Genomic DNA, 15,806 nt, shown 5'->3' with positions numbered 1-15,806 from the left:
TCATTTCTTTTTTTTTTTCAAAATCCAAGTTGGTAGACAGCTTCGACCTCGCATCTAAGCTATTACAACGAGCAATGTCGTCATTGTCACTCATATGTAAACTGAAGCGATTACTGAATATTAGTTCGGAGAAGAAGCTGAAGGAAGGGATTGGAGTGGTGGACAATGTGGTCATGGAGATGTTAGGGCAGAGGAGGAGGGAGATGGCAACGATAACGACAAATCTTAACAAATCAGACTTGCTGTCTGGATTCATGGGATCCATCAAAGACGATAACTAGTTGAGAGACATATGCATTAGTTTTCTGAGTATGAATTGGTTGATAACAAGTTGAGAATTTTTTTCTTGTGAACATTAAATTGATAGAGTGTGCATTGTGTAGTTTGAAGTTACAGTGTTAGACTGTTAATGTTATGCGAGATATATGGAAATTGGGAGAGAACAGTGTCGTTTTCGAATAGAGGAGATCATGGACCATTTTGTCTTTTGTTAGAGTTGTTAGGGACTATTTTGTTCTATGTTAGAATTAACGGAGTAAAGGACCTAAGTGATTAATGGAATTAACTGTTAGAGACCAATCAAGTAATTAATTTTAGTTAGGGACTAAAATGTCCAATCTAAAATTCTTTGAGAACCAAAATAGATATATACTCATATTTTTAATTAATATATTGCAATAGTAAATTGGCATGATGAAGTGTGTGATAAAATTTGACATTTTACAGCACATTTCTATCAGGCCATTAGATATTACTAATGACGGATCTTGAAAAAATTTTTTGAAGGACAAAATATTTTAACATAAAAATTATATAATAATATTTATATTAAAATAAAAATTATATAATTATTTTTAAATTTATTATTAATATGACAATAAATAAATAATTATATAGATAAAAAATTAATTTTACTACAATTAATTATAACATTAAAATTACAAAATCTAGTTGATAATAAGAATAAGATTTTAATTCATATAAATAAGTCAATAAAACTTTTAATTTGTAAAAATCTATTTAAATTTAAGTCTAAGATGTTATTGTAAAATAAATAATTACATAGAAGAAAGGAACTAATTTTACTACAACTAATTCCAACATTAAAATTGTAAAATTTTGCTAATAATGAGAATAATAAATGAAAATGAGATTTTAATATATATGAATAAATCAATAAATTTTTTAATTTGTGAAGGTCTATTGAAATCCAAATCCAAAATGTTAATATTTAAAATTAAAAATGATTGAATACATGTAGAAAATGAGAGTTAATCTCAAAATTTTAATGTAAAAGTGTGAAATTTAAACTAATAGAGCTACATTTATTTCTTTATCTTAATACTACTCATTCTTTTATAAAAATTTTTAGAGGCCATGATCTATTGTCTGAAATAAGCTTTGTCCTTAGACATTACACAATTACATGGGCACAATGGTAAGGCCGGTAGGGCCGAGTGGTTTTTCCATTATTTGGGAGGCTGGTATGAGATGTGGGATGTACGACTGAACCATATTCTATTCGTATACATTTGATCTTCGTCCATCCCAATGATATCTACGGTGGTACTTTCGGTGAACACATGTTCTATTATTTGATTAAGGAGATCAGGTTGACGCCATGGTTGTTCGTGTACCCGATGATCTGCTGATTAACTTTTCATCTCCTACCAAAGTTACATCAGTCAGAAGATGGCTACCTCTCTCAAGTGCGATCACGAGGAGATGGCATGGGAGGCGAAAAACCAGCAAAGGTCGTGGGGCCAAAGCATTATAGGAAATATAATAATGAGAAGTATAAAGGAGAAAAGTTGAATGTTGATATGAAAGAAAAGTAATTGGTGCATCTGGATATATATTGTAATAGTCCAGATCACTCGCTAGCACGATATTGTCCGCTTTGGCACACAAGGCCTCACGGTTTTGCCTTTGACGATAGAGATGATGGTCGAAGCCCCCTGCACTCACTCGTCAAAACGCGACATGCTAGGGAGAGGTATTCACACCCTTATAAGGCATGCTTCGTTAGGGGGCCCAGCGCCCTCGCTGGCACAGGCTACCCGCTAATACGATATTGTCTGCTTTGGCACATAAGGCCTCAAGGTTTTGTCTTTGACGATAGGGATGATGGCCGAAACCCCCCCACACTCACTCGTCAAAACGCGTCATGCTAGGGAGAGGTATCCACACCCTTATAAGGCATGTTTCGTTCTCCTCCCCAACCGATGTGGGACCTTACAATATCTGTAACAGCCCTGACCACCCGCTAGCACGATATTGTCCGCTTTGGCACGCAAAGCCTCACGGTTTTGCCTTTGACGATAGAGATGATAGCCGAAGCCCCCTACACTCACTCGTCAAAACGCGTCATGCTAGGGAGAGGTATCCGGGTTCTAACTCTGATACTATCTGTAACAGCCCAGACCACCCGCTAGCACGATATTATCCGCTTTGACACACAAAGCCTCACGGTTTTGCCTTTGACGATAGGGATGATAGTCGAAGCCCTCTACACTCACTCGTCAAAACGCATCATGTTAGGGAGAGGTATCCACACCCTTATAAAGCATGCTTCGTTCCCCTCCCCAACCGATGTGGGACCATACATATATTATGCACCAGAAAAATTTTGCTATTTGCATATGTAAACTTCATGAATTTCGCTATATAATTTTTTGGGTGAACTTTATATAATTAACGAAGTTTGCTGTTACAGTAAAAAAAAAATATATTTCTAAAATTAAAGATAAAATTATTTGTTTTAGAAAATAAATATTTTTTTAATTTATTTTTTTAAAAAAATTCCTTCTACTAGTAGCATACATATGTACCCTATTTTATTATTAGGGTATTAACCAAATAAAAAGAACCTTTTCATACACGGTGAGATTTTGAGACTAATGAAAAATATGTAAACATCACAAATTATATTTTCGGATTTAAATGTCAATGCAAATAATTGATTAAGAATTCTGTAAGTAGAGTGGATATGAGTTGTATGACAAAAAAAAAAAATCTAGACATTTTATTTTTGTCTGTTCTATATTTAAAGATGTTCTATTAAATTTTTAAAAAAATTAATAAATATATATTTTATTGACTATACTTAAATTTTTTTTTCTTTTTTTCTTCTTTTATAGTCGGTTTTGGTAGTAGTATTATACATAAATTTTTCTTAATTTATGAAAAAAATTTTAAAGTTAGAAGTGAAATTTAAATTCGAAATCTCTAGACAATGAAAAAAGATTATGTCATTTGAGTTATAGATCGTTAGTCTTAATTTATAAAACTTTAAACAAATTCTTTTTGAATATTAAATAATGTTCGACTCAAATTCTGCAGAGTGAATATTGACGTTTCTTATATTTTATGATAAATAATACTAATATTCCCATTAAGTTGGTTGATTATTTGTTCTTGGAGAGTATTTTTTTCTTTTTTCTTGTTATGTTTGAGTAAAAATTCGTTAGATATAATAATATATGTTAATAAGATTTTAAAATGTGTGTTATTAATCATTTAGCTGAAATTTAATTTACAAAAAAAAATGTACTTTTAACTACTCTGTGCTGTATATAATATTAAAAAAAAAACTGAGTTATTTTTTTTTTTCTTTTGGGTGTCTGTTGGAGTTAGTATAATTCATCTTTAGACTTTAAAGAGAGATAAAAGAAGATGGAAATTAAAAAACAATAGTATAAGGCATCAAATCAAATCACCACAGCCACTAAATAAAGAGATGCTTCCCATTCCACTTTTATTAATCACCCCTTTTGTTTTATTCCTCCTTCGTTTTTCACTTTGGAATACAGACAGATCCAGTTTCATTTCATAATTTTAATTTGGATTTATGCTAGAAAGCTCTATAATATTTTAGCTAGAATACCGATTTTACATTTAAAAAATGTTAATATTACGATATTATATATATTAATCTATTTCAAAAAAATATTAAATTAAATAATTTTATAATTATATTTTGTTAAAATTTATATTTTACATGTTTACTTTATTTTTTAATTTTATATAGAATATATATCGATTTTTTCCCTTTGATCTCAAATCACTTAATTTTGGGTCAAAAATGGCAATTATGTTTCTGGTCCTATCACTTCTCCTTAATTATATCCCCCCCCCCCCCCCCCCCCTCTCTCTCTCTCTTCTGTTTTGATTTCTTTTTCACTCAATTATTAACATTTTAATTTAGAATAATATTATATAACCGATAAATATTTTTATTTTTTGTCAATAATAATTTTAATTTATATTTATCTAAATTTTATACATAAAAATATATAATTTTTATATATATTTATCAAAATTTATATACATAATATTATTTACACATATATTTTTTATAATTTATGTACATAATTCAATAAAATTTATTTATTAAAGATAATTTAATATTTTTAATGATCAAATAATAGTAAAAATATTAAAAATTACTAACCGTGAAAGTTTCTCTTCAATTTATTCTCTGTCATGATATATCTTTATTCGCTTTTTATATTCCCCCCTTCTCTTCCCTCTTTATTTCTTGTACCTGCCTTTTTCTCTTTTTATTTTTTTTTCTGTGGCCAATAAAATTCAAGTAGAAAAATTCTCCTTTCTAATTATTTGGCATGATTCTCAATGAAAAGTAGCGTCATACAGCTCGTTCACATTGCAGGAAATCTAAAACATATCAAGCAAGAAAAAAAAATTGATGAAAACTAAGTGTGACAATGGGTAAGATAGGGTAGAGTTTGAATTTTATTTTAATTTTATTTGCGGGTTAAATTTTTTTTTTAAATTTTATCTTATGTTACTCACAGGTTGAGAATTTCTCAAATCTAACTCTACACACATCTTAAAGTTCTAAACTTTACTCTACTCTACTCGATTCAATCCGAAGAAAAATAAAAAATTTTTAAGTAAATATAAAATTCAACCATTTCAAATTTTATACATATTAATAAAATAAAAAATAAAATATTAAATTTAAATTAAAATTAAAAATAATAAAATTTCAAAAAAAATCTAACATAAAATTATAAATAATATGATCATCAACTAATTTAATAGTTATTTTAAATTTTTATAAGAAAAAATTTGTGAGTTTAATACTCACTTTTTTTACTACATACATAACTTATATATATATATATATATATATATATATATATAATATTAGGGATACGAATAGGATAGGATATTAGAGTAGAGTATACTCTAAATACGTATTTTATTATGTTCGCATACAAATTTATATTCTATTTTATCTTACTCACAGTAAATCAGATAGACAATTTTATTTAAATAAATTGGTCTAAATTAAATATCCATAAATAGAATATATATTGCCAGTTCTAACGAAAAGGGAGATTTATTTTGGTCTATTTCATTAGGCAAAGACACTACGAAGTTGATACGTGTGGATGAATTGATGATCTAATAATGTTAACTGTTATTCTGTTAAGGATAGTAAATATATTTGTCACAACCTAATTGTAGTAGTAGATAGAATAAGAATGCTGCACGTTTTACGCGTGGGAATGTCATGTGAATTTAATATTTAATTAATTTCTCTCTATATAAGAATAATATATAAGCAGGGTTTTTTAATAAATAAAATAAATATATTATTTATTATGAATGTATATGAAAGAATTTTAAATATACTAAGTATATTGATGTTCTAATAATTTTATGAAAAAATTTTATTTTTTTTGAAAAATGTTAAAATGATATTTTTATTTTTTTATTTATAAAATATACATTTTTTGTACTTTATAATTTTTTAAAATTTTTTTCTTTAATTTATTTTAAATTTTTTTGTTAATTAATATTAACTTTATTATTTTTCAAAAAAAATAAATAAATTATTGTTTACAAAAAAATTCTTTAGCACAAATTTTATTTTTTTGTTATTAATTTTTCTTACCAAAATACTCTTTAATAAATTTATTTTATTAATTAAATTGTATTTTTACTAAAACATTTTTAAAAAATTTAATAATTAAATTTTTTTAAAAATATTCTTCAATAATTTTTTAATTATTAAATTGTGATTTTACCAAAATTTTTGTTAACAATTATAGTTATATTTTATTATTAATTTTTTGATATTAATATATATTATTTTAACATTAAATAAAAAATATAGTACAAATTTTTTTTCCAAAAATACATACATTGGTAAATAATATATTTATTTTATCTATTTTAAAAATTCAGAATAAGCATTTTTTTTGGTAGAAGAAAAAAAAACAGGGTCATGTTTTTTATGTATGTTTCAATGTGATGGCATGTGCACCTGCCTATGGTATGGAGTAATATATATATGGCATGCTAAACTTCAATTCATTGGTTTCATGCATGGTTAAGGTATCTTGGTACTTGCTGCTATTCCTTTTCCTGAGGTTATTACTTATTAGTCCTTTCTCCAATGAATGGCAGTGTAATGCAAGTTCCAATCTCTAACTAGGTAAATTATTGATAGGAGAGTTTATACAATAGATTAAGAAAAAAGAACTGAAATTGTGATGGTGGTACCATAAACAATTAATGTGTGAAAGTTGTTCATGCTAAGCAATCGGCATCATAGATACACGTGTGTTCTGTGATTAAAGTAAAGAGCTGTTAACATATGCTTTAAAGACATTAATTAAGATTATTATTTCAAAAATATTTATTAGAAAATATTGAAAAATAATAATTAAAAATACTATATATGTACAAAAATTTGACTATTAAATTAGAGAATATGTACTTATTTTTTATATATATTTTATATTTTAACATATATTTATATAGATAGTTAATTGATAATTAATTTTTTTAATACATATAGTACAATTGAACAAAAAAAATCCAATTTTTACTATTTTCAATAGTTTTTTATAAAATCTTAAAATGGATAATATTGAAAATTAGAACATAAATTATTTTAGAATTTAAAATTTTACATTTTGTTATGGCCCGGCCCAAGGTCCACACGGGTCGACCTGGCCCAAGTTCTACCCGACCCGGATGCCTGCACTCCGACCGACCCGGACACGCGTCCTGTACGGCTCACACACGGCCGCATGGCAGCGTCCTTGGAGAATTGGGCCTGACCTCACGTGGGGCCCATTACTGACATGTATAAAAGGGGAAGATTGGCTCTTCCCCCGAGGTACGTCACATTCTCTCACTTATCACTCTGCCCGCCTGCACATTACTGACTTGAGCGTCGGAGTGTCTTTGCAGGTGGCACCCCCTTCAGCATCTCTCCAAGACAAGTGCTCGGCTATCCGGTAACCCTCCTACAGTGTGACCCAGATTAAGACGTCCTCACCCCTTCACTTATCCACCCGATCTGTCAGGAACCCGACAACGAACATTGGCGCCGTCTGTGGGGAACGTCTAAATGGAAGTTGTACTGGGTCCCGGCGACCAAGGCCGGGCTGCCGGAGCGGAGGGGGCAGCCTCCGTCGCCTCGCAAGGGGGGCGGCGAAGGTCCCCCCATCGACACACGAGGGCACGACCATTCGGAGGAACGGGCGGCGATAGCGCCATAATAATGCAAGAGCTACGCCACAGAGTCCAGAACCTGGAGCGACAGCTTGCCGACCGGGAGCGGGACGGACGATCTACCGATCCGAGCTACACCCCGTCTCCCGGGAGCGAGGAGGAAGATTCTCGCCGAAGCCGCCCGCGGACGGAAGCGGAGAGCTCACGGGAGGAGTCACCCATAATGAGGAGACGAAACGACACGATCATCTACTCCCGCGGCAGACCGACCCATCGGGCGACAAGAGGTCGCGAAGACGGAAGAACACGACAACCTGTGATAATGGGCGCCACCCCGTTCCACCGATCTATCCTCGAGGTCCGGCTGCCGAAACACTTCGACAAGCCAACGGACATGAGGTACGACGGAACTCAAGACCCTCTTGAACACCTCACGGCCTTTGAGGCCAGGATGAATCTAGAGGGAGTAGGCGACGAAGTAAGATGCCGCGCCTTCCCGGTGACCCTAGCAGGACCAGCGATCAGATGGTTTAACGGCCTCCCTCAAGGTTCCATCTACAATTTCGCAGACATCAGCCGCGCATTCCTGGCTCAATTCACAACGCGAATAGCAAAGGCCAAGCATCCTATCAACCTTCTCGGGGTAACCCAGAGACAGGGAGAGCCGACCAGGAGGTACTTAGATCGGTTCAACGACGAATGCTTGGAAATCGACGGCTTAACCGACTCGGTGGCCAGTCTCTGCCTGACGAACGGCCTCCTCAACGAGAACTTCCGAAAACACCTTACCACGAAGCCGGTTTGGACGATGCATGAAATCCAAACGGTGGCCAAAGAGTACATAAACGACGAGGAAGTCAGCCGAGTAGTGGCTGCCAATAAGCGGCAGTCCGGTTACGGCCAGGCTCGCCAGTCCGGTGGCGACGGGGAGAGAGCAAAAGAAAAGGCTAAAGAGGAGGCATCAAACAAAGCACCTAGGCCGTTCCCTCGAGTCGGGAAGTTTACTAACTACACTCCACTCACCCTCCCCATCGTGGAAGTCTACCAACAAATAGCCGAAAAGGGAATTCTTCCGAAGCCCCGACCACTCAAGGACCGCACGGGTGGAAACAAGAGCCTTTATTGCGATTACCATAAGGGATATGGCCACCAAACACGGGACTGTTTCGACCTGAAGGATGCATTAGAACAAGCGATAAGGGAAGGAAAGCTAGCAGCGTTCTCCCATCTCATCAGGGAGCCGAGGAGGCGTTATCGTGATCAAGACGAGGAAGGCAAAACACGCTCGACCAAGCGGCGACAGGAGCCCGAAGACGGAGACCATGGCCTCACTGTAATAAACGTGGTAACGGCAAAAAACACTGCACCAAAGTCCCGCTCGGCACACAAGAAAGACGCCAAGGTTCTGGCGATCTCATCTCCACCGGAGCAGAGTACCAAAAAACCTCCGTCCATTTCTTTTGGCCCAGAAGACCAATGGTTCAGCGACGCCCCGGAAAACCCTCCCATGGTCATAACGGCCAGAGTGGGAACCGGCCTCGTCAAACGGATCCTTGTCGACACAGGAGCTGATTCAAACATCATGTTCCGCAACGTGTTCGACGCACTGGGTCTGAAGGATGCCGACCTGACGACTCACCGGCACGGGGTTATCGGGTTAGGCGACCACTTCATCAAACCAGACGGAGTCATTTCCCTACCAATCTCGGTGGGGCAGGTGCAAGGCCGAAGATCGGCGATGGCCGAGTTCGTAATCCTCCGAGACTCCACAGCCTACAACATCATCTTGGGAAGAAAAACAATCAATGATTTTGAAGCCATAATCAATACCAAGCTGCTAGTTATGAAGTTTGTCACCGATGATGGATCCATAGGGACCATAAGTAGGGGTGGCAACACTACCCGAACCCGCGGGTACCCACTCCGACCCTACCCGTTCGGGGCGGGTAATTACCCGCACCCGCACCGGGGCGGGTTTTAGCGGGGCGGGTTCTTGGGCGGGGCGGGGCGGGGTCGGGTTTAGGTTAAACCCGCCCCTACCCGCCCCGGTATATATAATAGATATATAAATATATATTTTTAATATATAATATATGTAATATATATAAAATAATTAGTAAAATGATTAATAATATTGTATCATATTTAAATTTTTACTTTAATTTAAGTTATGAATGTAAATAATGGTTATATAATTTTTGAAATTTTATTTTATTTTTTGGATTTAATAATTATTGGGGCGGGTAGGGGCGGGACGGGTACCCGCAGGGGCGGGTTAGGGTTTAACATTTTACTACCCGCGGGTAGAAGAGGGGCGGGTTCGATGCGGGTTTTTGTTGAGCGGGGCGGGGTCGGGTAGAGCAAAAACCCGCCCCTACCCGCCCCGTTGCCACCCCTAACCATAAGAGGAGACCTCGAGACGGCGGTCGCCTGTGACAACGCCAGCCTTTCCCTCAGAAAGAAGTCCAAGGAAGCATCTGGCGTATTCCTAGCCGACCTTGACGCCAGAGTTGAGGACAAGCCGAGGCCGGAACCAGAAGGGGACCTGGAGAAATTTAGCATCAGTGACGAAGGGAAAAAGTTCACTTTCGTTAACAAGAACCTCCCACATGAGCTGAAGGAACCTCTGATTGAAATGATAAGAGCTAACAGGGATTTGTTCGCATGGACACCAGCCGACATGCCGGGCATAGATCCACAAATCATCTCACACCACCTAGCCGTCAAGCCGGAAGCGCGCCTAGTGGCTCAACGGAGGAGGAAAATGTCGGCGGAAAGAGCAGAGGAGGCAGCCAAACAAACGGCCGGCCTCCTAGAAGCAGGCTTCATACGAGAAGTGGACTACTCGACGTGGCTCTCAAATGTGGTACTGGTGAAAAAGCACAACGGCAGGTGGAGAATGTGCGTGGACTACTCTGACCTTAACAAAGCATGCCCCAAAGATTGCTTCCCCCTTCCCAATATAGATGCACTCGTCGACGCTGCGGCGGGGTACCGATATCTGAGTTTCATGGACGCCTACTCCGGTTACAATCAGATACCGATGCACCGACCAGACGAAGACAAAACGGCGTTCATAACGCCAGGCGGAACTTTCTGCTATAAGGTAATGCCATTCGGCTTAAAAAATGCAGGGGCGACATATCAAAGGCTGATGAACAGGATATTCCACGACCTCATAGGAAAAACGGTTGAAGTCTACGTGGACGACATCCTGGCAAAAACAACACGACCTGACGACCTCCTAACCGACCTGGCAAGTGTATTTGCGTCCCTCCGTCAACACGGTATGAGGCTGAACCCCCTCAAGTGCGCCTTCGCCATGGAAGCCGGCAAGTTCCTGGGATTCATGATAACCCAGAGAGGGGTAGAAGCTAACCCGGAGAAATGCCAGGCAATACTGCAGATGAAGAGCCCGGGCTGCATCAAGGACGTTCAGAGGTTGGCAGGACGATTGACATCGCTTTCCCGGTTTCTCGGGGCTTCGGCGACAAAGGCCCTGCCATTTTTCAACCTCATGAAGAAAGGGATGGCGTTTGAATGGACACCCGCATGTGAAGAAGCCTTTCAGCACTTCAAGGAAATCCTGGCGGCACCTCCCGTTCTCGGGAAGCCAAAGGACGGGGAACCACTATACCTATACCTCGCTATAACAAGCGAAGCCCTGGCCGCAGTTCTGGTACGGGAGGACGGAAAAGCTCAACAGCCAGTCTATTTCATAAGCAGGGCCCTGCAAGGGGCAGAATTAAGATATAGCAAGTTGGAAAAGCTAGCCTTGGCACTCCTAACTTCCTCGAGAAGGTTAAAACAATACTTCTAAAGTCACCAAGTGGTCGTCAGAACGGACCAGGGGATCAGGCAAGTTCTCCAAAAACCTGACCTAGCGGGAAGAATGATGACTTGGTCCATCGAACTCTCTCAATATGACATACGGTACGAGCCCCGGCAAGCCATCAAGGCGCAGGCCATGGCGGATTTCTTGGTTGAAGTAACGGGAGATCCAAGCGAAGACATGGGCACACGGTGGAAGCTCCATGTGGACGGAGCCTCCAACCAGACCTTCGGAGGTGCCGGGATCATCCTGGAAAGCCCGATTGGGGTTATGTACGAACAGTCGGTTAGATTCGAATTTCCCATCTCAAACAACCAAGCAGAATACGAAGCCCTCATAGGAGGCTTGACCCTAGCGGCGGAAGTTGGCGCAAGAAGACTGGAAATGTGCAGCGATTCCCAAGTCGTCACTTCCCAAGTAAACGGCAGCTACCAAGCCAAGGACCCCCTGTTGCAAAAGTACTTGGAAAAGGTTAAAAGCTTGAGCCAAAAGTTCGAAGAAGTCACGGTCCAGCATGTACCCAGAGAAAGGAACACACGGGCAGACCTCCTATCAAAATTGGCCAGCACGAAGCCAGGGGAGGGGAACCGGTCTCTAATCCAAGGCATGACAAGGGAACCAGCAATTGCACTACACATAACAACCCTAAGGTCTTCATGGCTAGATCCCATCACCAACTTCCTAGAACACGGCCAAGTCCCTGGTGATGAAAAAAATGCGGCAAAACTAAGAAGAGAAGCGGCAAAGTACGCCGTCATCCAAGGACAGCTGTTCAGAAAAGGGCTCAGCCAACCCCTCCTGAAGTGCCTACACCCCGACCAGACGGACTATGTCCTCAAGAAAGTCCATGAGGGCTGCTGCGGACACCACATCGGAGGCAAAGCCCTAGCAAGGAAGTTAATCCGAGCCGGGTACTACTGGCCGTCGATGATGGCAGACTCCAAAGAATTTGTCAAAAAATGCATAAAGTGCCAACAGAACGCCAACTTCGCCAAGGCGCCGGCCTCCGAGTTAAGCTTGCTAACGACCTCCCGGCCGTTCGCTCAGTGGGGAGTCGGCCTCTTAGGGCCCTTCCCAGTCGGCCCTGGGCAGGTCAAATATCTCATAGTAGCGATTGATTACTATACCAAATGGATAGAAGCCGAACCACTGGCTAGCATATCCGCGGCCAATTGCAGAAAATTCATGTGGAGGCAGGTGATAACAAGATTCGGGATACCAGAAGTCGTCATCTCGGACAATGGCACGCAGTTTACCGACAAGAAATTCACAGAGTTTCTCAGCGGCCTGGGTATAAGGCAAAGGTTCTCTTCGGTAGAACACCCTCAGACGAACGGACAAGTGGAGTCCGCCAACAAGGTTATCCTCTCAGGGTTGAAAAAGAGGTTGGACAATAAGAAGGGTGCTTGGGCCGACGAGCTAGCGTCGGTCCTCTGGTCTTACCGAACAACCGAGCAGTCCTCCACCAAGGAAACTCCTTTCCGGTTAACGTACGGGGTGGACGCGGTAATACCCGTAGAAATCGGAGAACCAAGCCCACGACTTCTTTTGAAAGGGGTAGAGGAAGCCGTAGAAAAGGACCTGATAGAGGAAGCCCGAGAAATGGCCCACTTGACAGAAACGGCGCTAAAACAAAGAGTGGCGCTCCGCTACAACACCAAAGTGCTCAAGAGGGAATTCGAGCCAAACGACCTCGTCTTGAGGCGAAATGATATCGGCCTGCCGACCCCCGGAGAAGGCAAGCTGGCGGCCAACTGGGAAGGCCCGTATAGAGTCAAGAAAGTGATGGGAAAAGGAGCATTCAAACTAGAAAGACTCGACGGCAAGGAAGTCCCGAGAACTTGGAATGCGGACAACCTAAGAAGATTCTACTCCTAGAGGAAGGGCCGGCGCGCCGACCAGGCTAGCTAAGTAGTCATTTTGCTCATTTATCTTTTGAAATTCTCATAGCGATTTACATGTCCTTTATACGACTGCCGAATAAGACATACTTGTGCAAATTCTCCATTCTTTTATCTCCGTTTTTCAGATAAATCGTCTTGTCATGACTCACGACAACGCCTAAACCGGGACTGATCACCCCGGGAGGTCATCAACCACCGTTATAACAAATAACTACGCGAGAGCCCACGGGCCGCCGGTATAAACAACTATAAACCAAAAACGGTTACTAGAAGCGATAACCCAATCGGACAAGTAAGAAAAACTTTATCGCGACAACACGAGCAAGCGACTAAAAAGTCATTGTTCACGAGCCAAAATTAAAACGGCTAAGACTAAATTATTCATAGGCCAAAACGGCTAAAATCAAGTGTTTACAAGCCAAAACAAAATGGCTAAACAAGAAACAACGAAACAAAGAGTTCATTTCTTGGGAGCATCGACAACTTGGCCATCCTTAATAATCTTGAAAACACCAATTGCCGACGTGTCGAACTCAGGGGCAACAATTTTAAGTTGAGCCTTCAAGGCTTCCTCAGTACCCAAAATCGCGCCTTTACCCTGTTTGACGACGTCTTTGTACTTAGCCTTCCACGTTGCCAGTTCGGCCTCTACGGCCTGCTTCTCCTTCTCGACCTCGGCCGCACGCTTCTGCGCCTCACCAACCTGTTTCTCCAATGCCATCTCACGCTCGACCAACCGTTCAACGGTCGCGTCCGATTCTTTTTGCTTTTTCTCAGCGGTTGTGGCCTTCTGTTCGGCGGCAGTAGCTTTCTGCTCGGCAGCAGTGACCTTCTTCTCAGCGGCATCTAATTTCTCTGAAGACTGAGTCAGCTGCTCCCGAAGAGTTTCAACTTCACTCTTCAACTCATTATTGGCCTTCCCACTGGCCTCCAACCTCCTGCGGAGGGACTCCATCCCGGACAGCTCAAACTCGGCCTTCCGGGCTATTACAGCGCCCCGCAGGAGTGTTCGGTACATCCACCTCGCCTGCCCGGCAAGGGATGACTCGTGGAAGTACTCTTCAGTGCCAGGGATCAATTGGGTATCTATGAAGTTGCTCGCGTCAAAATTCCTCTCCATGACGGTGAGGACCCCTTCAGGGCTTGACGACGCCGTAGAGACTTTCTTCCTCTTTCTCTTCAGGCTGGAGACTTCTACCACCTCCTCCTCATCATCCGGAGTGGGCACCGAACCCCCAATCCCGGTCACCTCACGGATAGGGGAAACGTGGACCGCCTTGCCACCTTCTACCGTGGCGCCCTGAGCCGAGGTTCCGATCCCATCGTTTGCGGCCCTCTGCTCGGGAGCATCCTGGCCCTCCGGAGGAGCATCAGGTCCCTCGGGGGTAGGCTGCTTGTCACCCTCTTCGTCATCACCACCGGCAAGAAAGGTTTGAAACAAGTCGGCAAGGCCCGTCACCGACGCAGACATATCCACTGCAGGAAAACAAAGAAAGTCGGTTAGTCGCCACACAATATCAATAAAAGGAAAAAAGACAAAGGGCAAAGTGAAAAGCTCCTCACAAATATAATTACGGCCGGACTCCCTGTCACCCATGAGGAGATGGGGATTTACCGGGTTCCTCCCAAAAACTGCGTTTAGCACCTCGGCAATCTGCTTATCTACAGCCGACATGCTTTTATAATTTACCTTAATAAAACTATTGGACCCTGCCCCGAAGCTCCAATAAGTCGGGATGAGCCGTACCCCCTCCAAAGACAGCCAAAAGGGGTGACGACCTTTGGCAGGGCGGACCTTAAAATACTTGTCCTTAAACCCATGGTAGGAATCTTCAAACAAACCGAAGATCTTCCGACCCTGGGCAGCACGGAAGGACATGAACCCTTTTTTATGTTTTCCCTCCTTGGAAGGGTTTGTGAGGGTAAAGAAGAAGAGAAAGACATCCACGGACACCGGCAGTTCGAGATATTCACAGACCATCTCGAAACAGCGGATCGAAGCCCAACTGTTCGGATGCAACTGCGACGGTGACACGGAAATTCGGTTTAAGAGCGCCATTTGAAAGGCTGAGAAAGGAATGCGAACTCCGACTTGAGTGAACATGGATTTGTAGAACCAAATCCAGTCGGCGACCTGGCGGGGTTGGAAGTTGATTTCGTACAATCGCTCGTGAGGAGCCGGGACGAAAACGTCGTAATTGGCCTCCTCGTCGGTCCCGCCGCACAAATACCCGGCTTGTCGGAACTCGGTGAGCTCCTCCTCGCCCATTTGATTGGGTGAATCCCTTACATCAGAGACGACCCAAGCATACTGGTCGTACGCCGCAGGGTTGACGGATGCCCGGGAGACCGTGCGAGCCATACCTACATGGGGGTACCATCCAGTTAGTCTAAGAGATCGGTTGCTCAGGCCGAACACAAACATCACCCTCACGACTTCTCGACTAACGCTAGACAAGACTGAATGGCTAAAAGAACGAGAAAAAGCCTACCCTGGAATGGTACTTTCCCCCCTAACACATCTACTCGCAACTAAAAGGCTACGCAGTAACATCAAAAAACCAAATAACAAG

General features: G+C 41.1%; 1 protein-coding gene across 1 annotated transcript; it reads left to right on the top strand.

The window, feature by feature from the left end:
* Positions 1-7,393: 7,393 nt before the first annotated feature.
* Positions 7,394-9,478, top strand: LOC130965349 (uncharacterized). Its single transcript, XM_057890117.1, has 3 exons — positions 7,394-8,140; positions 8,294-9,007; positions 9,116-9,478. The coding sequence occupies exons 1-3, from the start codon at positions 7,394-7,396 to the stop codon at positions 9,476-9,478; spliced, it is 1,824 nt and encodes a 607-aa protein (XP_057746100.1).
* Positions 9,479-15,806: the final 6,328 nt, after the last annotated feature.

Source organism: Arachis stenosperma, chromosome 3 (genome assembly GCF_014773155.1).
Source record: "Arachis stenosperma cultivar V10309 chromosome 3, arast.V10309.gnm1.PFL2, whole genome shotgun sequence".
Taxonomy (NCBI): Eukaryota; Viridiplantae; Streptophyta; class Magnoliopsida; order Fabales; family Fabaceae; genus Arachis; species Arachis stenosperma.
This window is presented reverse-complemented; position numbering and strand designations above follow the sequence as displayed.